Source organism: Propithecus coquereli, unplaced genomic scaffold (assembly GCF_000956105.1).
Source record: "Propithecus coquereli isolate 6110/MARCELLA unplaced genomic scaffold, Pcoq_1.0 Scaffold328, whole genome shotgun sequence".
NCBI classification, from domain to species: Eukaryota; Metazoa; Chordata; class Mammalia; order Primates; family Indriidae; genus Propithecus; species Propithecus coquereli.
Window position 1 is genome coordinate 2,919,777 of NW_012148930.1, and position 25,871 is coordinate 2,945,647.

The 25,871-nt window shown below is 41.1% G+C and overlaps 1 protein-coding gene across 3 annotated transcripts in view; it reads right to left on the bottom strand.

Annotated features, from left to right (window-relative positions):
• The window catches only part of CRB1 (crumbs family member 1, photoreceptor morphogenesis associated), a 110,050-nt gene that overhangs the window by 76,870 nt on the left and 7,309 nt on the right, over window positions 1–25,871 (bottom strand). For 2 of the 3 annotated variants that reach the window (XM_012650463.1, XM_012650461.1), the window contains 3 exons: window positions 18,755–18,950; window positions 16,077–16,216; window positions 12,724–12,906 (listed from right to left, as the gene is read on the bottom strand). In XM_012650463.1, coding sequence (XP_012505917.1) covers window positions 12,724–12,906; window positions 16,077–16,216; window positions 18,755–18,950 — 519 coding nt within the window. The remainder of the gene's footprint in view (window positions 1–12,723; window positions 12,907–16,076; window positions 16,217–18,754; window positions 18,951–25,871) is intronic. The other variant, XM_012650462.1, reaches the window with a different exon arrangement.

Sequence of the window (25,871 nt, forward strand, 5' to 3'; positions counted from 1 at the left end):
AGGCTGGTCTTGAACTCCTGAACTCAAATGATCCTCCCGCCTCGGCCTCCCAGAGTGCTAGGATTACAGGCGTGAGCCACCGCGCCCAGCCAAAATTTTTAAATTCTTGATAGGAAGAAAGTAGAACTGAGAAACTTGAACATAAGGTATTAGACGCTTCTGAAAATTGAAGATCAATCCGAAATAAGGAGAACACATTTTTCAAATTATGACATATCAACTAGCATGGAAAACTTAATTTATCAAAATTGGCATAGACTATAATTAGAGCAAGAATTCCAAACCTCAACTAATTACATCTGGCTTAGAAGAATGAAAGAATCTTCCTGAGGTTTATTAAACTTTTTAGCTGCTAAGGGCAAAACTTCATCTGATATGTGAGTTGATGATCAATACTTGCCACTGAGAGCCCTGAGATTTGACTGAAGCTTCAGCTGAGTGATTTTAGCCTTTTTATATTCAACAAATATTTGTTGGGCCACCCATTATGAGCCAGGCACTGTGCCCGGTCCTGGAGCTACTTAACTAGATGTCCAAAGTCTCCTTCATGGTGGACAGTTCTAGTCAAGACTGAGAAAGGGAAGCTAAAAAAGAAGCAGAAGAGAGAGAGAGAGAGAGAGAGAGAGAGAGAGAGAGAGAGAGAGAGAGAGAGAGAGTGTGTGTGTGTGTGTGTGCGCGCGCGCGCATGCAGGTAGTGACAAATAATATGCATAAATTGAAGTAAGGAAATAGAGTATGTGCATGTGTATGTTGAGTGCAGAGAAAGGTGGCATTTTACTTGCAGGGGTCCAGAAAAACCTCTCTAGAAAAGTGGCATTTGAACAAAGATTCAAAAGAGGGACAGGAGCCACCATGCAAAAATCTGGAGTCTTCTAGACAAAGGGAAAGTAAAGGTAAAGCTCCCAAGGCAGGAATGGGCTTGGCCTGAGTAACTTCAAGAGCCCAGTCTGGCCAGAGTGAGGAGTCAGGGAGTGCTTGGAGAGGAAGGCCAAGCGCAAATTGTCTAAGGGAAATAGAGAACGTGTTGAGGGGTGTAGGTTTTATTCAGGACGGGATGTGCACGTCTAGCTGGGGGACAGTGTGATTTTCTGGTGGCTGTTGCTGTACCCCTAACATACACATGGTTCATCTAGTCCTTAGTCCCCAGTGGGTCCAAATTCAGTGGGTGCAGTTTGGATGAGGCTGGCTGTGGGAAAGGAGAGTTACAGTGACCTTATGGGCGGGGTCTCTGGGCTAAATTAACACAGTGTGTCTTCCACGTCTGTATGTGTTGGGGATGCTGAAAAATAGATTCTTTCCCTCACTTCTGCATCCCACAAGTGTCAGAGGGAATTTTCCCATTTAGGGTCCGCCATATGCATTGCCCCCTCCTGGCTGGTCCAATAAAAATAACATAGAACTGGAGGAGGAGAGACAAAAATCACAGCTTTGAACAGAGACTTAATGGATGCTGAAGAATCACTAGAGGCCATTTCTCAGCATGTTAGTGCTACCTGCCGTGGTTCACCAGCTGCTGAGTCCACCCCTCCACAAACAAACCAAAAAGGCAGCTGCTAACTCTGCTGCAACCGAATGCCTGATCTATGGCCTATGACCTTCTGACGTGACAAACCCATTCTGGGGCACTCAACTCGGACTTAAACATTAGCAAGCGAGGGGACCACCAGGCCTTGTTGGTCAAATGAGAACAGCATGTTCGAGATACAGCTGACCTGGTCTTAGCAGCATTTTAGTTTTACGTTAAAAAGTAGCAGCTACTCTTCTGAAAAAAACTTTGTTTCCCTGGCAGCTCCAGTAGACGGACTGAGGTGAGGGTTCGTCAGCACAGTGGGATGAGCTGAAAGCTGGTCCTCCTCGCCTCAGACGATGGTCTTAAGGAGCAGGCGTTTTATATTTGTATCAGTTTTGGGCGATGGCTGATGATCTAGCCATCTGATCTGCCATCTGAGAGACCACCAGAGATGGGCAGATTAAGTGCACGAACTGTAGGAGTAAAGATCAACTGCCAATCAGATAGCCTGGTGAATCATACAGATGGTCATGGCAAGGCCCTGAGCCTGACGAGACCGGCCATAACAGGATCAAGCTGGTTATCCAGCCTGAACCACCCAGAGGGCTGCATCGCGGCCTGGATCCACAGTCTTAGCAGAAAACACACCCACTATTGTGGGCTGCGGCAGATGACTGTGTGTCTCTGATCTAGAAGCCACAACTGCATGCTGGATTTGACTCCTGCCAAAATTGGCCTCATTGTCTTGTAGTGAAGGGGCCACATTACGTGGGCATTTTTCCTGTCCACTCCTAGAAAACTATGTTGATCTCTGACCTCCTCCTGGGACTCCCCACTGCTGCCTTGCTTCTACCAACACAGTTTTTTTTACTGTTTCAGTCTGACCAGCTGACTCTTGTTTTCAGCTTTCCAGACCATCTATAATAGTGTGATTTTTCTCATAAAGGCCACATAACAAAATAGTCAATGAACATCCCATATCCTCTTATTATTCTCTGCTAAGGCTTCTGGCATCACCAAGATATGGACTAGACTTTAAAAAAATCCATCTCAAAAGATTCTGACTGTGTCTCCTTCATGTCTTCCTATTCCATACTCTCTGTTAACGCAGTTTGGGCATAATAGGGTCACTGCCAGAAAAGTTTATCTCCTGTTGGCCACTTCCTGGGTAATGATCAGGATGAAAGGGGGAAAGAATATATAAACATATGTTGAAAATTTATGATTCTATCTTGACCATTCGTGGGCCTGAAGCATCTCCCTCTCCCCCAGGGACAGCCCCAGGCCAGCGTGGGCTGTGCACACCCTGACCGGCAGCCCCACCTAAAGGGGAGACGAAGAGATGCAAACTCACCCTATTCAGCTACCGGGTTTCCCTTATTGAACGAACATGGTCCTAGATCATAAAGACAATAACCACTTGGTTGAGAGTTCTTCTACTGACCTAACTGGACTAAGGTGGAAAATATAATGGATCTCTCTAAATATTTTTTAAATGATCTTTTCCTATTCCTATCTGACCTCTCTGATTAAAAGATATTGGTATGAGCAGAAGATTGGAGAGAAGGTAAAGTTATAGTTACTGGGATGGGACGTGCCAGTGTCACAGCCGTGGAGGGAGAACAAGTCCAGCACCTGAGGACAGCGTGCTTTAGACTCCAGGAGGTTCGGAGGAGAGGGGAATTGAGACTTGTCTTACACTCCAGATTCGGCACTGCGGACTGGCACAACCGTCATACGGTCTGGCGGAATCTAGCAACAGCTGTGGTTGACAGTTTAAACTTAGCACAGGATTGTCATCCCTGTCTATGTGCTATAAAGACAGAAAAACTTGTATGGACATAGCTGGTCCTAAATTATTCTGTCCCACCAATGGCAGTTCCTGAACCTGACCCCTTTCAGCCTTGTATGTGTACAAACGGATCAACTCCACGACCTCATTCAATCTCAATGATGTAAATTCATGTGCTTCTCCTGATGCTCAGGCAGCTTTGGGTGTTGCCACCCAGGACAACAGAAGCTGCAACTTCTCAGTGATGCAAATTAGCCAAACCAATGTAATAATGAATTAAATCCAGTTTATAAACAAGTTGCAAACTGGAGTGAAGTGTACCCTTTTGTGTTACATGTTTGTGTGCGGGGGGAATGTCTCTCCTGGGGGGTTAGGGCTGCTCATCTACTGTCCCATCGGTAATGGCATCAAAGCTCAGGAGGTCAATCTAAACTCTCCTGCGTGGATCACAGTGGATAACACACTGGCTTTAGACTATGTTCTGGCTATCCAGAATAAGACGTGCTGGTGGCCCTGGGATTTGTTTACGGTTTGCTGTGTCCAGGACTCCGAGGCGTAGAGTTGAAGTCAGTAGGATAGGTTGACCTCATCCTGCTTCTTAGAGTCCTCTTGACAGCATCCTTAGTTTAATGCTGTACGAGGCAAACTAAAGAGGTTTAATCCCAGCCTCTGTCAGTCAGATGACGCAGGTGGCTCATGGCGTGGCATGTCCACTGAAAATTTGAGCTCAGACAGGAACACGTAGGGTCACGGGATGGGTTTGAGGAAAAGGCAATTCATTGTGGGCCTGTGTGTCCCTGCAGCTCCTTGCTGAGAATGCCAGGAAGGCAAGGCCCCGACTGCTCTTTGCCTGGCCATTTTGGGGGGTTGGTTTTGCAGCAAGCAACTCTGAGGGATGAATTGATGTCTCCCTCTGGGACAAAGAGCAGGCTTCTTACTGCTCCCATAAAAACAGTAAATCCCCCAACTCGGTGTTCATCGCTATGACCCAACTCTGCCTGTGCAGGGCCCGTCTGGGCCACACTGCCCACCCTGCAGGAGTTGGGTGCAAGAGTGATCGACATAAACCTGAGGCTCGTGCTTCTTGCTGTGCCTTTTTTTCTGCCCCAGAGGTTTTATTTCTTTTGCCAGCATCCACAAAACAGTCACAAGATAACTTATGAGCTTGTAAAAAGGATAAAATCAAATCTCAGACCTGGCGATACTTCTGGTGGAGGGAAGATAAGGTTGTTCTTTTCCCTGAGTAAAATTTTAAAACTTGATAATCAACTTAGATTACAAAGAGGGAGGTGGTGTTGGAAGTTTGAAGAAAGAAAAGATATAAAAATGTCATCTTAGGAAGCAGGGTTCTGCTAAAAGGATTGTGGCCTAATGTTAAAGGCCCCCTTGAGATCTGGGGTCAGAAATGTAGAATGCTGCTCATCAGTTCAGGCTACGGCTTGTGGTTTTGTTCTCCAGCCACACTGAAACCGCTCGTAGGTGTGGGGAAGGGGACGGTTACGCCGAACCGTAGTTGTTCTTTTCCGGGCAAGTACAATGGAGGGAGACAGACTCAGGGACTGAGGACAGATGCAAGGGAAAGTTCTAGTGCTGGACCTTGGCGACTTAGCTGAGCTAGAAGGTGCGTGAGGCAAGGAGTAAGGAAAATGGTGAAGATGATAGACTGGGTGCAATGAGAAAGTGCTGGAGTATAAGCCCACTGGAAAAAATAGAGGCTCTGGCCAGAGAGTGATTTAAAATGAGGATTTCAGGGAGGTGACTGGTGATGATAAGGTCTAGGCTGTGGCCAAAGAAGTGGGTAGAAGTAGGGGCGTGGTGGCCACAGTCATTGGAAACAACGAGTTCGAGTGATGGGGAGACAAAGGTTTGCATAGATTGTCTACATGGCTGTTGCAATCTCAAAATGATGACGAGACTAAGATATTAAATAACCAAGGACTGAAGGGAAGGTACCAGGATGCAGAAAGAATATTGCAGTAAAGAGAGGTCATGGGCAGCATCGTCCAGACACATGTGCTGCAAAATGAGTCGGGGGTTTGAACGAAGACGGAGAAGTAATCACCTAGATGCAGCAATGAGGTGATGAGGACATTTGACTTACCTTTGGGACCAGTCAGACACAGGATTTTTGAAGAATAAAAGATGCCACCATTTGAGAGGATCGCATAAGAAATAGTGTTCTGAGAAAATAGCGAGGTTTTAGCTTAAGCAAGTAAGTGAAGGAAATGTTCAGAAAAGAAGGTGAGGATGTTGGTGACTGGGTTTATAATCAACTTTGAGATCTGCAGTATATAGAGGGAAGTTCAGAAATTGGTTGAAAATGGCATGAAATTAGAGAATGTGCAAGTCATTCTGGGATACAAGACCAGGGCTTGCCCAGGGACCAGGGTGCTGGGACGTCTGTGGGTGACTGAGGTTAGCAGACCTGCAAATTACAGTGGGGTTGTTCCTGACGGACTTTAGGGGAAGGTATAATCAATTTTGGCTATGGCCTCTTCAGAAACTGTTGTTTAAGTAATGACTAGAGTGAGGTGAGGAGGAGAAATAGGGGTGGTTTTTGCAAGAGCGGGTATAACAAAACTCCTTGGGGAAAGAGATATCCAGTTCTTCATTAAGAGAATTGGTTGGTCTAAGGTTTCGGATACTTCCCTTTGGATTGGGACTTGGGGTGCTCAGAGCCGAAGGGGAGCTCCAGATGAATGTGTATGTCGTGGGGGTTGGAGAGGGGATGCGGGAGGAGGGAGCTGCTTCTTTCCGTGTTGGTGGCAGAAGACAGACTCTCACGACAAACAACCACGACAGTGGACTTTGGTAAAAGAGCTGTAATCATTGGTTAGGTCAGGGGGAGGCCACTGCTATTGTTGTCCCGAATGACTAGCATGTTTAAAGAAAACTTTTGGGGATCTTGAGCAGCTAGAAAGAGAGGCGGGGTGTGGAGATGGGCGTCCTCGTGAGCAGCTAAGACGCAGCTGACGTCACGCGAGGGTTTGCGGCGTGGTCCGCCGTTAGCACAATCCCAGTTTCCGCAGCCTCTTCTCTGCACGCTGCCTTCCTCTTCTTGTTCTAACAAACACCTGCTGCCATCAGAAAGTGTTACTTTCCTTAAAGCTCTTTTACATAAGAGTGGCCCATATGGCTCACATGAAGATAGAATTCTGGTACGAAGAGCTACCATTGAGGTCTTCTAAGTGGCAAGGATAGCATATTGAGACCTTAATTGTGAATTTCCCGGTGAAGAATTTACAATGGTTTTATTCTTTTGTTTCAGAAAACTAATTTTTTTTCCCTAATACTTGTTGGCCATCATTCTTGATTTGGGGACTGGCACCTGTCTGCTGCTTCTTCATCTGAGAACTTCTCCCCGGCCTGTGTGACTTCAAGGCAATGAAAGGACGCTGACCTGGTGATGCAGCCAAGGCCCTTGACACTGTGGTTATCTATGTCTGTCACAAGGATCTCACGAACGTATCTGTCTCTGTTTTGCTCTTCCAAATATTGGCCATCAATTTTTTCTACTAGCTATAAAATATCTTTGTACGTAGTAGGTAGTAAGCAGTCAGTAAATATGATTTTCAGAATTAATCTAGGCCGGGTGCAGTGGCTCATGCCTGTAATCCTAGCACTCTGGGAGGCCAAGGAGGCAGGATCGTTTGAGCTCAGGAGTTCGAGACCAGCCTGAGCAAGAGCGAGACCCCGTCTCTACTAAAAATGGAAAGAAATTAGGTGGACAACTAAAAATATATATAGAAAAAATTAGGCAGGCATGGTGGCACATGCCTGTAGTCCCAGCTACTCGGGAGGCTGAGGCAGGAGGACTGCTTGAGCCCAGGAGCTGGAGGTTGCTGTGAGCTAGGCTGACGCCACGGCACTCTACTCAGGGCAACAGAGTGAGACTCAGTCTCAAAAAAAAAAAAAAAAATTAATCTATGTATAGGAAGGTGGTACAGCTATCTTAATTATTGCACAAAATAGATTTAGTGTTACTAAAATCAAAAGTAACACAAGCAACAATAGTTACACACTCTGCGAATAGTTTTGGTTGTAGACATTAACTTGCATAGTAAAGGCAAAGGTAAATGAATTAGATGAATCCATTGAAAAAATAAATATTTAGTAAATAAGGATTGAAGCAAAGTTTATCTTTTAGAGTTATAGTTTTACATGCATATCAAATATCTGAGCTATTTGAGATTTATAGTCTCAAACTTGAAACTGTAAGTAAGAAAAAAAATGCATCTCTAACAACAATGAGCCTACAATGTGAAGTCAGCAAGTGAAAAATTCTACTGGAAGTTTCTCCTTGGGCAGGAGATACTGAATGTCCCACACGCCCCACTCCTTCATGACCACATGGAGCTTTGAGTGATATATGTCTGGCCTCATGTGGCTGTTTTAGTTGGATTTAAGCAAAGCGACAGGGTTTCATTTTTAAGGAAAAGTGAACACTTCATTTTCAGCAATATTGTGCTTGAAGCAGACAAACCTGAGAACAGGAGCCTCGGGGGCAGCCCCTGCCAGGTGGCTCTCATGGGGTGTTTATTGTTGAGAAACCACTATTTCTACCCGAAGTTTGACGCCAGGACTTCACGGGATCCCTGCTGCCCTCCTGTCAGTTCTCCCCACACAGAGAGCACATGGGTGAAGCAGAATAAAATCCCAAACTCAGAGGCAACAATGTAGAGAAGAGGGTTGGAGTAGACGCTAATTGGAGTTAGTGGGTGAAAGTTGGAACTGAAAATTGGACTTGGCTGATGAGACAGTTTGGAAACTTGTTAAAGGCATTACCACGACCATATTTTGATAAACAGAAATGAAATGCTAACATTAAAAACACAAGTTGATTGTTTTCAATTCAGCCTGGTGGGTCAGAACAGGATGGTTGAAGGGTAAGCACAAAGATCATGAGACCTTTTTTAAATTTTTCAGTAGTAACATGTTCCTTTGTATTAAAAAAACGCTAACTTATCAAATTGTTTTGCTTCTTACAATTTCCACTAAACTTTATCTGCGCAAATAGCATAAACATCTCTTGACTCATGTGTATGATTGTGTCTCTTTATGTCTCCACTACATGCCAGTGATCATACTGTCTTATATTTTGTGCATCTGTTTCCTCACTCTCTTTCAGTTTCCCTTGGGAAGACACTGTGTATCTTCATCGCTACATCCCTAGAACCGAGCCCAGTGCTCTGGACTGGAAACCAAAACACAACAGAAGGAAGCAGCCAACATTCCTTCTGGTAGCGGTCAAGGGTGGTCACATGAAATAAAGATAATTTACTGATTTTGGAATGAACTGAACAGTGTTATTCAACTACAGGCCTTCTCCGATTTAGATGTATTTAGCTTCCCAGGGAAATGATGTGGGTGTATGGTTTAAGTAAAGAGACAGACCTTAAATTTAAATCAATCAAGTGCTCTGTTCTCGTTGTGCCTTGAAGGTTGCGACTATGGGCACGAATAGCTATGACAAAATGTGAGGGTATTTTGCCAAAAAACATTTCAATAACATTTTAATGGTTTTGGAGAATTAGAAAATAGTAACCATTATTGCATCTGGAGGCATGACTCAATTCTAACCATTAAAATAGCCAAATGAATCTTTAGATTTTTCTCAATTATCTCACTGAATGAGATTTCGGTTTCTCTGGGCTATGGTAACTTGCTTTACTTGCTGGAAATCCCAGAGGAAACCTAGGATAAAAGCTCATCCTGCTTCAGGGGGCTTGGTTCCTCGCACCAGGATTCTCTGCCTCCTTGTGCCCCTGTTTTTGTTTTTTCACCATTTCTCACTTTCTGTGGGCTCAGCTCTTTCTAGTTCCATCTCCCTAAGTATTATCTTCTGAGATTCTCAGTTAATTTTCTACTTTTTATAATGTAAAAGTGCTATAAAAAGTTAGAAAAATTACATTACATATGCAAATATTTTCAATATGGAAGGCAATTTTGCTGGTAGTGAAGATAATAAATGCATCCTTAATTATGATAATAAAACAGAGAATAGTTAGTCCCTATATTTGACAACTCTAATGGTGTCTTTGAATAGAGCTCTGTCATTAAAGGTATGACACACAATATATTTTTCATCATAATGGGAATTTTATTTTAATCTAACAAGCGATAAAACCACAAATAGATGTAGCATGTAAAAAGTAAACTCTTATCTTTTCTATCTGAAAAAATGAAGAATGGATATACACCAAACAAAACTAAAATAAAAGTGAAGGTCCAACTATTCAAGGTGGAGGGGAAGCAAGGGAAGTAATGAGTTATTAATAAATATATTCATCTCATTGATTAAGATAAATGATATTTTCGGCTTCTTGGGTATACAGGGGAAATGGAGAGAAAGTATCAGCTTTTCTGCCTCGAGCACTAGAGATAATGATTTTCTTTGTGCTACTATGCCATGTAAGTGGTTTTCAAAAATGTGACCTAGGGACTTGGCGTGAGCCCAAGACGGTGAGGACTCCTCCCTCCCTGTCCCTCCGCACCGAGCAAAGTGTGCACGACAACCAGAGAGAACCAACTGTGACAGCCGGAAGAAGAAGGTGACCCGGGCAAGGCCTAGACCGAAGGGGTGACAACGCGCATTGAGCACATCACAGCTTCCAGCGCATCCACAGAAGGTCCCCACCCCGGTGTTTTCCGAGCCCCCGCCAGGAACAGACGCGGCAGGCGGCAGCCCGGGTTGGCCCCTTCTGTCCCCAGATGGACAGGGAGCCGCCCCCGACGTCGGCCGAGTCCGGAAGAAGTGGCGAGGGGCCCTCGACAGCCCTGCAGACAAAGAGCAGCCGGAGACAGCGCTTCTCCTCCTCCGCTGCTGCAGACGCGGCCACGGCGGCCACGGCGCAGGAACCGGGTTAAAACGACGGCCCGCTGTGTGGCGTGTCCTTCCCTAGCAGACTCCCGCCTCCCGCAGGGGACGCCCTGTGCCTGGAGCGTCGGCAAAGGGGTCTCCGCCTCCGCCCGGGAAACGCTCTCCACCCCCCAGCGGCAGGGAGAGGCCACGCAGCACGCCTGGGAAAGAAGCCTCCTCGTCCTGGGGGTCTGAGACTCTCCTCCCTCCCTGGGCTGGAAAACACCCTCCACCCGCACAGAAACCACCAGCAGAGACCCTGGGAGCCCCAGCGGCGCCAGATAGACCAAGAGTGCCAAAATAACACCGCAAAGACTCTGAAAACTGACTCAGCGTTGGACCCACAATCCACATGAAGTAGGCCAGGACCTGTTTTCCAAACCTAAGAAGGCGATTGATAAATTCAAAAATTCAAAGAATGCATGAAGTCTCCTAACATAACATCCAAAACTTTCAGCATGCCATCACCTGTCAGCAAAAGAATCAGGAAAACCACAACTCGAATGGGAAAACAAAGTACCTGAGGCCCACACCTGGATGCATCAGATGTTGGAATTATTGGACAAGATTTTTAAGGTAACCATCATAAAAATGATTCAATAAGCAATTAAAAATTCTCTTGAGATTAAAGAAAATCAGAAAATGTTGGCAAAAAGATTGTTATTTAAAAGAACAAAATAGAAATTATAGAATTGAAAAATACAATAGAAAAAATAAACTCCCTGTATGGTTTGATAATACAGAGGAGATGCAAAAGAATAGAATTAGTGAACGTGAGGACAGATTGATAAAATTTGCCCAATTTGAGTGACAGAGAAAATAGGAAAAATCAAAATAAAAAAAAAAAAAAAAGCCTCAGGGGCCCATGGAAAAACAGCAAAAGACCCAAAGTTTGTATGACCAGAGTCCCAGAAGTGAAAAGAGAGAATGAAACGGAAAGACTATTCAAAGAAAAACTGGTTCAAAATTCCCCAAATTTGGTAGAAGACATTAATCCACAGGTATGAAAAGCTGAGTAAATCTCACATAGGATAAACCCAAGTAAGCTGACACCAAGGCACATTATAAAGAAGCTTCTGAAAACTACAAAGGAAAAAACACTGAAAGCAGCGAGAGAAATGGTGCGTTATCTGCAGGGCAGCACGTAATTAGCACAGCCACCACGGAGAGCGGGACAGAAGCTCCCCACAAAGCTAAGCATAGAGCTACCGCACGGTCCAGCAATTCCACTGCAGGGTATACGTCCGAAGGAAAGGATGTCAATACATTGTAGAGGTGTCTGAGCTCCCTGCTTACTGAGCACTATTCACGATAGTCAGGATATAGAATCAACCTAAGTGTCCGTCAGTGGATTAACGGATAAAGGAAACGCAGTACATATACACAATGGAATATTACTCAGCCCTGAAGAAGAATGAAATCTTATCATTCACAGCAACATGCATGGGACGGGAGGACATTATGTTGTGAGAAATAAGCCAGGCACAAAAAGGTAAATACTGCATGTTCTCTCCTGGAGACAGAGACCAGGATCATGCTTACCAGAGCCTGGAAGAGTAGTAGGAAGGGAGGATAAAACAGTTAGTAGGTGCAAAATTACAGTTACGCAGGATGAATAAGATCTAGCGGCTGGTAGTATTCAGACAATAGGGTAACTATAGTTAATAGAGATTATTTTAAAATATCTAAGAATGGAATTGGAATGGCCCTAACACAGAGAAATGATAAATGCTTGAAGTGCTGGACAATCCAATCACCCCGATTTCATCATTACACACTGTATGCCGGTATAAAATATCTCACATACCCTGTTAATATGTACAATTGTGTATCCATAATAATTAAAAATAAAAAATATTTCAAAACACATGGAGAAACATTTTGCTGAAAAAAAAAACAGATGTCAAATAATCACATGGAAAGATTTGTCATTAACAAATGATTAATGACATTAATCATTTGTCATTAACAAACGGGGGACTGTCTCAAAAATTCTGAGAGTTTTTAGAACATGAAGCAGACGCAAACATAACTGTTCATCAGAAAATATACGTGCAAATTTCCTTTGGGTTTTAGAAGAAAGAATGTTGTAAAAAAAAAAAAAGATAGAGTAATTTAACTTTGATATATGAAACAGCTTTAGTTATAGAACCATTGAGGAAGATTACTTAGAACTAGTTGATTGTTCCCAGTGTAAACATAAATAATTAGAATAACTTTTTTAAGAAAATTTGATTATTATAAAATGTAACATCATGATCAAGTCTAACACAAAAATGACATTTTCTGTTCGTGAGGTTTGAGAGGCACTCTAATCCCCAGAATAACGTATAAAAATATTTCCCCTCTCATCCCTGTTTTACCCCTATTTTTGACGCCACCCTCGCGCTTTGAGGAATTATCTGTGAAACGAGGTATTTTTCATGCCCACAAGGGGGACCCTTTGCACCATAGCAACAGTTCACGCAGCACAGGGCTCGCTGCTCACGCACCGTTCGGTTACACTCACAGTCTGCCAAAACATGCCAGAAAGCCGGTCGTCTCCCATGGTCTTGGCCTTACCTGTGAATCCAGGCCGGCAGGTGCAAACGTAGCCCGAGGCTTCAGGGTGGCTGGATGAGGCAGGCAGCCCAGCAACGCGCCCGCGCGGCTTCTCCGAGGACAGCTCCACGCACGCTCCGCCAGACTGGCAGGGGTTGCTGGCGCATCCCCGGATGCTGGTCTCGCACTGGGCTCCGGCGTACCCTGCAGGGGCGTTCAGAGAAGCTGCCGAGTCCAACCTGTTGCAAGCGAAGAGCCTGTGCCTGCCAGAAGCCTGGGCGCTGCGCTGGCATCCTGGTGCCAGCTCTCAGGGAACGAGCGAGGGCAGTCTGGTAGGAGGAGGCTTACGTGGAAATGAATAGCAGTGGCCATGCAATCGCTTGTATCATTTTGACCAAAAACTTTTTAGAAGGATTTGCTTAGTGAGGCTTGAATCAAAATGGGATGTCAGGATAACCTGCATTGAATCTAAGGAAAGACCCCCCATTTTGCAAATATTCCACATCTGTGAATTTTAATCAAGAAAAAAATGAAATACTTTTCAAGAGAATAGCTGAAAAATCAGCAAGTGTCCTCGTAGCCAATCCTAAATTCTTCTTTCAAAACTCAGTATAAAGGTAAATGGTTATTCCCTAACACTCAATGAAACAGAATAATAGATTATCTCATATTTGCATGGACTTAGCTGGATCATTAAGGCCAGGAAAAAAAACAGTAAAATATGAATGACTTATCACTTTATAAAAAATTAAAATATTAAATATAAAGGAAAGTTGCCTACTCAAATTGCTTTTTTTTTTGTTTTTATAAACAGGTGTAACGGTAAAAAAATTATAGTTTTCTTGTGTGTGTGTGTTCACATAACATAATTGTACTATATTTATCCTTCTACAACCTGCTCTACTCACTCCCTTGCACGACCTGTCCATGTTAGTAACAGAGATCTAACTCGTAATGTTCAGCCACTGCCAAGTATTCCAGAACGTAGGTGTTCCATAGTTTAGCCATTCTCTTATTTGGATTTATGTACATTTTTGGTATTACAATGTTGCAATGAATATCATTATATATGACTGCGTAGGTAAGTGTTTGATCATGACCCTAGGGTTTGTGCCCAAAAGTGGAACTTCTGGGTTATAGGTTATGTGCATTTTTTATTTTAATAGACTGGCAAACACCTCAAAGGAGCTGTACCATTCGCATCGCACCAACGGTGCATGAGTGTCCGTGTGGCTCCAGGCCCTGCCAGTATTTGCTGTCATCAAATATAAAATTTCTCACCAGGTGGTTTACATTTTGGTTTCGGTTTACATTTTCCCAAGTTACTATTGAGCTTAATATTTTGGGGATTTTTTTGACCATTTCATATTTCTTTCCTGTTTTACCATTAGACTTTTTCTTATTGATTTATAAGAGTATTTGTATATGGTATATGGTGCGAGCTCCAAGAAGCAAATTTAGTAGGACGTGATAAAATGCTGACGGATAATAGGATAACGTCAGCTATTTGGTGAGCTGGTAAGAGAGATGTATGTTCCTTTTGAAAGGAACACAGCACTTTGGGAGGCCAAGGCAGGAGGAACGCTTGAGGCCAGGAGTTCGAGACCAGCCTGGGCAACATAATGAGACCTTGTTTTTCCAAAAAAAAAAAAAAAATTTTTTTTAAAAATTAGCCAGGCATGGTGGCATGTGCCTGTAGTCCCAGCTACTTGGGAGGCTGAGGCAAGAGGATTGCTTAAGCCCAGGAGTTTGAGGTTGCAGTGAGCTACGATGATGCCGCTGCACAGCAGCCTGGGGACAGAGTGAGACCCTGTCTCAAAAATAACAAATAAATAAATGAAATCATTCAGTGGCTTCCCCATTTCACATAGGATAAAACTCAAAACCTTAATGTGGCCTAAAAACTCCCTGCATTATCTGGCTCCCTTTCCATCTCAATATTCCTACCTCACCCCATTCTCTCTCTTACTCCTCATTGCCCTCATAATGCTATTCTCTCCTCTAGAAAACTCTTCTCCAAGCATTTGCTTCGCTAACGTACTCAGTTTTGGACTCTGTCTTGTATCACTTTCTCAGACTGACGTTGCCTTGTGACAGCTCTAAATGAGATCCCCTGGTTTTCTCTCCTGCCGTCCGATTATTTTCTTTCCTTGCTCTTACGATAACTTTTAATGATGTATTTATTTGTGTGTGTAGGTCCCTCCCTCCACAGACGGTGAGCTTCACGAAAACAGAGACTGCGTTTGTTTTACTCCCCACTCCAGTGCTGAGCAGTACGTAAGCAGTTGACCTTCAATCAGTGGTATCAACCAGTGGTTGAATGTAACGATTCAGATTATAATCCTAGTTTAGCCCATAAACCAGAAAATTGACTATTAATGAGCAAATAATGAAAGTATACTGTGATTGCTCACTTTGTAATTTTAATAAAACCCGAATGAGTTCATGTGTCAAATCGTAACCACAGCATAAGTTCTGTTGCTCAACAGTAAAATGTATTTGTTACATATGACCCTTGGGGCCTTTCTCAACCACCTGAAGAAGAAACTTATACTCAAAAAAAAAAAAAAGAAAAAAAAAGAAACTAAAAGAACATGCTGGATTGAGATCACACAATCCTTTGCAGTGACCCCCTGCAAAGAACCCTTACAGCCTCCTAAACTTGAATGTCTACTTTTTAAATACTATTATTTCATACTTAAGTTTATAAGAATACATTAAATAATAATTTTTACAACAAGATTTTATAAATTGTTATTTGTTGTGAGACAGCAGACTTATTGAAGAAAGCTGGGACTCTTTTCAATTTTCTTCCCATTCTAAGACTCAAGACTCAGACATAAGCCGGGTTAGGAAGTGACTTAGAACCATCATAAATCCTGTTTTGCCTTTCGGGCTCAGGCATTCTCTCATTCCAGTCGTCCTGATGCTTTCTGGAGACAGCAAAGCACAGAGGGGACTGACTCTGAATTATAAGAGAAATTGCTAGCAGTTGAGCACCATTTCGTGCGTTTCTATATATTCCTGGTGTCTAAGGAGAACATCTTAGAGGACAAGAAAGTATCTTCCAGTGAATTTTCCTTCATGAAGACCGTGCTGAATTTCATCTTTCAGTTGATTTTTTTTCCTCTCTGTTTCCTCTAGAGGGTTTTGATCATTAGGCGCTAGGTAGGTAACCTACTCTGGATGACACGTAGCATAGAGGTAAGTGTGTGTGGGCACTGAGAATCCACGAAATTAAACAATGATAACTAGAAGAAGGAAGTGGTTTCAAACATTTAACAAGGAGTTTTAGTTTTATTTGCTATAAGCAGTACATTTCTATTCTAAGCAAAAAAAAAAAAAAAATTGCTGGAAGATACTTTGTCACTTACCAGGCCAGCAGTGACAAGTGTAATTGCCAACACCGTCCTCACACGTGGCATTGTTGTGGCAGGGTTCTGACCAACAGAGAGGCATCGAGGTCTCGCAGTGTGTCCCTGTGTATCCACTGCCCGCGCAGTGACAGCTGTACCTGGAGAGGAAATGAAATGTGCACGTCAGCTCCTGGTCACATCGAGATCAGGTACCTTCATACCGTCTCTTCTCTGTCCATCAACCTGAGACCCCTGGTACAATCTTAACACCTCAAAAACTCTGAGGAATGATCTCTATGGGACCGAACACATTATGTGTTTCCCTATTGAGGTCTTATCATTATCTCTTAAAAATTTTACAGTACAGAGCTTCATGCAAATTTATCTGGAAACCAGGATTACGTACTTCAGGTTCTTTGCCTATGAATTGAAGACCATACTACCTACACCACAAGGTTATTTTGATAATTAAATATGCATATAAAGAACAGACACAGTATCTCAAATACCTGAAGGCACTAAATAAATTGCTACTGAATAGCACTGTTAACATATTTAAGGCAATAGAGAAGGATTCATGCCATGGCGGCACTTTCACATAGAGAGCCCACTGATAAGGTCCCTCAAGAAACATGAAACAATAAATTATGGAAAACCCCTAGTTAAATAGTGACTTATGATGTTCTCTTATTTTTAGATTACAAGAATATTGTCGTCTTGCTATTTCTAATCTTTCATCGATCAAGTGGAATTATCTGACAGTTCCAAAATACAAACATGATGAGAAAGTTGTTAACTTTATTAAGAGGGAGTTTTAACTTAGGTGGGATCTCATCAAGGATTTAGTATTGTAATGAATGGACCTGTACACTCAGCTTACATTAAATGAGAGTTTTGGGAAGTGGATACCTACAAATTTATAAAGCACTTAGAGTCCTATTCACCACGGCTGTGTGTATATTTACTGCCAAACACAGATATTAGGACTTTATTAAGGAAACTGAAATAGCAAATGTTGCAACTGGTTGCAATTTTTATGTGTACTGCTAGTTAGAAATCTTCCATTCACTATTATATCTGTTTAATTATAAATACTTACTAAAAATCTACCATATGTATGACTTTAGAGACAAGAACCCTGTACTCAAGGGCCTTGGCTTGCTAGGGAACCTCAGTTTATGGAATTAGAAACTCCATTTTTATAATTTCTTTTGTCTGCAAGAACTTCTTTCTGGTTCTCTTATATACCTCCTAGCAAATATGTTAATTTTTTGTGAGAACATAAACTCAGATCATATTGGTTGATTTCATGATTATCTTTTCAAAATGTAGGTGATAACAGAGATAATGGTAAAATAGAGAAATTTTTCATAACATACTCAAGTGAGGAGAATAAAAGTTGGCTAAGTTCCAGCCTTGTTTTGTTTGCATTTCCATCAGAATCCAAAGCTTTGCGTCATTTCTGTCCTGATGCTTTCTGGGGACAGTAAAGCGTGGAGGGGAGCTGCCTCCTTTTCCACTGGAGATCTTGTGTGGAACCTTCACCCTGCTCTACCTTTGTGTTGCCAGTTACTTGTCCCCAGGGCTGCAGATTTGTGCTACTGGAGCCTTCTTTGGGTACAGCAAAAAGTCAGAGACAGGACGTGGAATATGACTAACAGTTATGTTTTGCATTCTATAAAAGAAATGTACCACCCCATTGCTCTATTTAAAATTCTATTATTAAATATTTTGTTGGAGGTATTTGCAACACACATGCCTTTTATTGCTCTCCTTTTGACTCTGATTCACTTCAAAATTAGATTTGGGATAAATTATGTCTTTCTTACTACATAAAGGGAAACCGGATTCTAGTCCTCCTTTTGCAAATGATTAACTGTGTGAACTGGTGGGAGTTTTCTAACTTTTCTGAACTTTAGACTTTTCGTTGTAATGTGGAAACATTAATGCTCATCTTGCCTTCCACTGAGCTGCTGAAGGATCAAACAAGACAATTTTAAGTGCCAGTGCTGTTAAAAATTGTTATGCATTTGGTAACTCAGTAGTTATCCTAGAAAGTTCTTTATAAAATATTTTATGTGAACTCAATTGTTGTTACATAAATTTATTATAGTCATCATACTAAGGTGTAATTTATCGTTGTTATTTTTGCCTGAAAGCCAACGATAGACTAGGATTTGGAGCAGAATCACATGGCTACTTCTCACCGTTATGCTTTCTCAAAAGTTTTCGCCCAATTAATTCCACAAACACCTGGAAATTCAAGACATACATAATTTATTATCACTGCCCTTTCCAATACTTTATACAAAACTTCTAAAGGATTTATTTTTAGCACTTGATTTATATTCTTGTCATCATATAGATAACAACCTTATATTCACAATATAGAATAATCTTTAGCTTTGTTTTTGTACCTTCCTTGGCTACCGCAGTTTTATTTCATGGAATTGAAAACCTGGTACTTTTCTGTAATATAAGCAGTTCTAAATGATTCCAGGGATGACTTGGAAAACCATCCTTTGGGGACAGAAGATGGATTTTTTAGTAAAATGTGAATGTTACTTTTCATCATTGAAAGTATAAAGTAAACTGAAAATGTTAAACTGAGGATGTGAGATCTCTAAATTCACCAGGGGGGTACCACGGCTCTTGGTCGGTCTCCACGCCAGTCACCTGACGTAGGAGAAACATACCTGTTTCCTCCGTCCACACACAGCCCTCCGTGGAGACACGGCTGACTGGCACACTCGTCAACGTCGAGCTCACAGCGATCCCCCAGGAATCCAGGGCCACAGTCACAGAAATAAGACCCCAAAGCGTCCCGACAAGTTGCACCATTTAAACAGGGCTGGGACCAGCATTCGTCAATTTCCAATTCACAATTTACACCTTTTAAAAAAGTCAGCACAGAAAAACAGAGAGAGTTTTAGTGAAGTGTTAATACTTTAGCTATATGACAATGCTTTATTGACCAAAGCACTAGTCAAATGTTATGCTACCCAAAATAATTTTTCTCCTTAATTGTAATTGATTTTAGCTTTTGGTGTGCTTGTGGGAAGTTGCAGAAAGCAGAGCAGCTGTTGCTTACGAAGAATTATTGCACACAACAGCTTGTGGCTTTTTAGTCTGCGGAAACAAAAAAAGTCATTTTTAGAACAAACTTATTGTGAACTGCACTTTTGTTGGAAGCCTAAATTGGGCTGGTCAATGTTTTTACATTATTTTTAAACACTTAGTTTAGTTAGACAGCAAATCAAATAGTGGGTAGAAGCTCAGACTCGAGAGCCAGACAGCTTGGGCTGGGATCTTGGTGCAGACACTTGTTAGCTGTGTGACCTTGGGCAAGTTTCTTAACCTTGCCGTAATTCAGCCTCCTCACCTGAGAAATCTGAATGGTAGTTGTAATTAACTTATAAGATTATCATAATTAAATGTGTTCTAAAGTGCTTATACATCATAACAGTGCGTGATACATTTAAGTATCTGCTACAGAAAAAAATAGCACTTGTTTTTCTACAAGAATCTATCGTACAAATGTGGTGTGAAATTATTTACCTAAGTGCTCCTTTTGCATAGCAGATGTTTTTAAATTTTTTGTGTTACAAAATACTACTTTTAAATATAAAATCAGTTTGTGACAAACTTAATGTAATTAATGGCATCATTAGAAGCTACTTCATTTTAAGGTACTGTTACATGAAAAAAAAATCTATACTTATTCTCCCAACAATAATAGGTGAAGCTTATTTGCTAAGCAAAATAAGTTTCAGATTTGTAAAAGTCGTAGTCATATTGAGATAATAAACTAGTCTACCAAATCTGTCAAAATAGTATCTGATATACAGTAATCAAATTTGCATACAGTCTTAAGAGACAGAAAAGGAGAAATATCTATACTTACCCATCTTTATTTCTGTCTCTATATCCCAGAATAACAAATTATGTATTAATAAAATGATATTGAGGAATTTTCAAATAACTCAGAAGTCATTAGTAGTTTGATTGATTTTGTACCCTTTTTTCCTGATAGAAAATGCAGTAGGATATTCTGACACCATCTATTATTTACAACTGTCGCTAGAGTCTGCAAAGATCCAACTTAAAAGGGATGCCAGCATATTAAATTTGAAGAAAAGAACTTAAAATTTAAATTTATATTGATAAAAATGGAAATTTGTGCAATAGCATTTCTTTCTAGATAAATGGCTTGCTCTTTTAGGCTTGGCTATTGCTTTCCCCATCTGTGAATGAGATTCTCCACATCTGTGTTATTTGGCATCGACAAGTTCAAAGCCAAGAGCACGAAACTGGCCAGTGGAAGAGCTGGGTTCTCATTCTCTTTGTAACAGTCTATCTTTTCAGCAATGCTCACAGATCTTCACTTCTATGTAAAATAAGATAATAGAAGATACTTCTTTTTATTTTCAAGAGTGTATGGAAAACAAAAGTGATTAATTCTTTAAATAATTTGCCTATAATTATCTTTAACACATACCTTTACTAAAACCATAATGTGTTAGTACTCAGTAATTATAAGATGCAAAATTACTACCCCTAAAATGACACTGGTCACGACTCCAGGCAGAGCGAAGCGTGCTCACCCAGCAACGTTCGGCCAGCGTAGATTCCCACGTGGTGCCTGTGTGGAGGGAACCTGGCGCTCACTGAGTGCCTGCCATACACACGGGCAGGGCACGGTGATCTCACCTGCATTCCTTTATTTCATCCCGTACATTTAAGGCACAAAGAAAGTGAGACTCAAAGATCTTCACTAACTCGCTTGTGTCCCACAGCTAGCAAATGACCACGTTTCTGCCAGTCCTGTCTCCTCCTAGTGCAGTTGAGCCGGTGCCTTTTCCTATAAGACACTGGGTTACGTCATTTGATATTTTAGCCAGGGAGTATTTTTGCTAGGAAGCATTAACACATGAAGCCAAAGCAGTGGCTTAGAACTCGTTAATGCTTTTCTAAGTTTTATCTTTCAGAAGGAAAATAAAATCCATATGTTCATCTGATATAAGCCCAGATGACTTCCTAATATATAAGAAATACATTATAAATAAAACTATTATTTTAAATCTGCAGCTCCATTTATGTATTGCAGTTCAAATATTTTGGCATTGAAGTGATCCTGACGCATGTGTAAGAATGTGTTTCAGTAGCTTAAAGACAATTGCAATTCAAACAGCTATTGCCTTAGAGTAATTTATTTGTGTTATTCTTAATATTGCCCACCAATATGATTTTTATTGTAGTGTATCACTGTTACAGATACAGACAAAAGTGATTTGGTCTATGTCTGTATTATGCCAAAATAGAAGAAAAGTGGTAAGTTCAGTCAGCCATCCAGATATTTTCCTATTTCCAGATATTTGGCTTCACAGATAAAACATGTGTCTGCCTCAGACGCTGCTCCACTGTGCCCTCAATATTCCCTTTGACATAAACGAATATATTATTTGCACTGCAGTTACTTGTCCATTTTATCTACAAAACGGTGGGCTCTTTGAGGTCAAAGTCTTTGTCTCTTAACAACAATATTTGTAGCATTTAACACATGTTCTTAAACATTGGAAATGCTCAATGAATTTTGATTTTTGGAAACAAGGTCTTGCTCCGTCACCTAGCCTGGAGTGCAGTGGGGGTATCATAGCTCCCTGCAGCCTCGAACTCGAACTCCTGAGCTCAAGCGATCCTCCTGCCTCAGCCTCCTGAGTAGCTGGGACTACAGGCACACCTCCTCACCCAGATAATTTTTTAAAAACATTTTTTATAGAGACGGGATCTTGCTATGTTGCTCAGGCTGGTGTCAAACTCCTGGACTTAAATGATCCTCCCAACACGGCCTCCCAGAGTGTTGGGATTACAGACTTGAGCCTCTGTGCCTGGCCCATCTCGATGAATTTTGAATGAACGAAAAATCAAGTCCCAGCAATGGCGTATTCTGGCACATCTCGGGGAAGACGAGCTGGTTTGCCAGGACAGAGCTTCCCAGGGCTTCTGCAAGCCGGGCCCACTCTAAATCAAAAGCCATAAAGTTGAATTTTTGGCTTTGGCAAATGTATAATATATTATGGTTCCTGAATGATTGTGCCCCAAACTTCTAATTCGCATTTAGAGATGTTGTACTTCAATACACATCCTTTAGCAATCAGAGATGAATGCGAACGTCCTGTACCACAAGATACTGCACATTATATGCTATCAGCGTGGAGCAGGTCTCGTCCCTGATGCTGTCCTCGTCACTCATCACACTGGGCAGAGAGGGAATAATACGTGTGGCGTGGCATTGATAACCCGCTCTGAGCACTATCCTCATTATCTGCGGAGCCCATGCTTTCGGAACAATCATACTCTAGGTTCAGGATTATCACCTTAAATTTTAGATTCTTCCCATTATATTCGATACCTAACAGGGCTCTATGCATAAATATTGTTCTTTTAAATAAGAATGATGTATGCAGTTCTTTGTATTGATTACAACAGTCATCGGTGCAAGTCCGCGACTCAAGTGTCAGTGCAAAGAGCAACTGTAGCATCGGTTTCATCGCAGGGATAGATTTGCAGTAAGTTCTCCCACAGATCATAGTGACAATCTTTTTAACATCCTAGAGCTTTGAAGAGAGGCTGGATGACTTCCTGCTCTGATTCATAGGATCAAACAAGCATAACAATGTTTAGCAAGATGTTATGAGAAATGAAGGGTGGATTTTTTTTATTATTATTTTCAGTGGGAATATCTTTGGAGTTTCAGCCAATAAGATTGCTGGCTTGTGAATTTAGACACACCTTTCTTAAGGATACAGAAAAGTAACAACATCCCTTTTAAAATCATTTACATAAAGTAGACTTTACAAGGCCAGGATTCTGTCTCTAAAGCCCTGCTGAATTTTGTCAATCCTAAGACTCCTCTTTTCTCCTTCACGTTTTAACATCCCTGGAACTAGGGAGCACTTCACAATCAACGGCGTCTTAGTCTCGTGTTGAGTTTTAGCTGAATGATTTTTCTTACTTAATGATTATGAAATTTATATAAAACCAATTATGTGTTAAATCTGATGAAATACAAAAACTGATTTATTCTTTTACCATATTTACAAGTATAATTAATACTTTGTCATTTTATCATTATTTTATTTAACTAACCTCATTATATGTCATTATCTTGTTATTACAGCTATTATAATGCTTTTTGTTTCTACAAGTTTTGCTTTCGCTGACAGACAAAACTGGAATAACCTCTGGTTTCAATATCGAACATGTTTTTTGCTGGTTTCCTTAATCCTTGCCATGCTGTGTCCTCTTTCCTACTCCTTTTGCTATCAGTGAAAGCCTGAGAATGTTCTTGACACTGTTTTAACTCCATCCTTCCAGAATATTCATGGAGGCTGAAACGAGCTCTAGGAATAGAAGGACAGTTCCTCTTTGTCAGCCTTGGGGACAACATGGAGAGGGAATTCTCGTACTTCCTTGTATCTAACGACACTTCCTGGATTGCAGCTGTTTGGAGACTGTTTCTCCTAACTCTGTGTGATCACATCCTTCATTCCTCTTCTCCAGCCGTTTTTCTCTAAATTCATCTTTATGTTATTCTTCCCACTTTACTCTCATTATAAATGTCTTAACATGTGCCATGTCATTGGATTGTACAATAGTATTTTCCAATGTCAATAGGCATGGCTTTTTTAATCTAACGACTATATTTTATGTGTTCATTTATATGCGCATTTTTTAAAAATTATGTAAATAGTAAGATATACAAGGGCTGTCCGGAAAGTATCCAGCCATGGATACAACAGATACATGGATATAATGGGCTGGATACTTTCCTCGTGTATCAAATATATACTGAATTTAAGAAGTCAGAATAAGCTATTTCAGAGTCTCGAAGATGCTATGTTTGAAAAACACGGCGCTTTTATGAATAGTTTATGCCTTTCTTAATTTTGTAAGTTTCTTGGGAAGATTATAGGAAATTTGCAATATTTTTATTTTATGTTACGTATGTTAATATTATATATTTCACACTTCCATAATTATAATGTTCTAACCGTAGCAAATTATTCCTGTGTTTCTCTTCATTAGGATAATTGTTATTCCTAAATATTTAAAAATGTTAAAATATTAATAACTTTTTAAATCTTTTATGATATAACAGTTTTAGAAATTGAATTTTTGCCTATATGTATTATAATATTCCAGTTTAAACTCATAAGTGGAGCAGAGAGTTTGACCTTTAGTTAATCTATTTCTGAGTCTGGTTCTGACAATACTCAAAAAAGAAAGCAATTCAAGTCTAAGAAAATGATACCTATAAAAAATGCAGATAAACGTTGTTTGAACAGCATTGGTACTAGTAGCTATGTGTTAAGATGTAGAAATATTGACAGTTAGCACTTTCAAAGCCTAAATAGTTTATGGAAAAATTTTCACTAGATCATTTCATTCTCACCATGACCAAGAGTTAGGTGATATTGTCACGCCTGTGTCAGGATGAGGAAGTAGAGGCTCCGAACTGTTTGCTGGTCATCAAAACCAAACCGCCAGAAAACACCAAAGCTGGGCCTGGAATCCCTGTCCTCTACTTCCAAATTCCAGAGTCCACCACATCTGTTCTACGTGTTGCTACGTATCTTCAGCTCACCCCCTTCGAATTCAGACCTGGACACACACTCCGCTGGGACCGGGACAGGCACTACGGGAAACAGCAGCCACAAGTCAGAGGTTCTGGTTCACAGATGGCACCTTCTCTCCCTGTCCTCGCATGCGGCAGGAGTGAGGGTCTCCCCTGGGCCTCTTTTATAAGGGCTCATATCCCATTTGTGGGGGCTCCACCCGTGACCGAATCACCGCCCAAAGGCCCCACCTCCTAACAGCACCTCGGGGGTTAGGATTTCGACATGTGAATTTTAGGGAGACACGAACATTCAGACCACAGCAACCCCTTTACAAAACAGCTCTGCAGTCCTTCTCCCTTGACGTTCAACATGTTATTATTCAAATAATAAGAATAAATATATCCAGAGGACAAAAGTTTCAATCCTACGTCCTGAAAGAGACGTATTTTTGCCCTACTCATAGGCCGTTTTCTCTACAAAACATTTCCTGACTCCAGGCAACACTGCCAGCTGCTCTCTTGTGCTTCCTCACACTCTGTTCACAGATGGATGTAATTTTTTTTACATTCCTGCTCCCCGAATAAACTGTGAGCACTTTGTCAGGGACAAGTTTTGTCTTAGTCACCTTTCTGTCTCCAAGGTCCAGCACGATGTCCAGTGCATTGCAAGCATAAATATTTGCTGAATGAATAACATTTGTTATTTTGTGTATTTATTCAACAAACATTTGTCAAAAGCCAGAAACTCCATTTCTTCATAATAAGTATTGAAAATGGCTCTAGTTCTGAGCAAAAGCCTGATCATGTGTTTAATTTTCTTCATATGACACTATAATGATTAATTTTATGATGAAGAGCATATAAAAATAACCTTTCCTTTGATAAGATAACATTATTTCTCTTGAAATAAGCTTATATTTTATAACATAGGATAGTTTTATTCCCCCAAATTATTTTCCATTACCATTAAATTATCCATACGATTTGCCATAGATACCTTCAAAGTGATTTAATTAATCAAAACATATTTAGAAAAGAGGAAATATCAAGCCCAAATTCAAATCTCCACATTGACTAAAATTTAAATTATGCTTTTTATAAATGCCACTGTAATGGCAGTGTTGGCTACATCATACCTCTTAGACTTACGTATCAGCATGGAGGACTATCGGAGAAGCCTCGAGAAGAACACA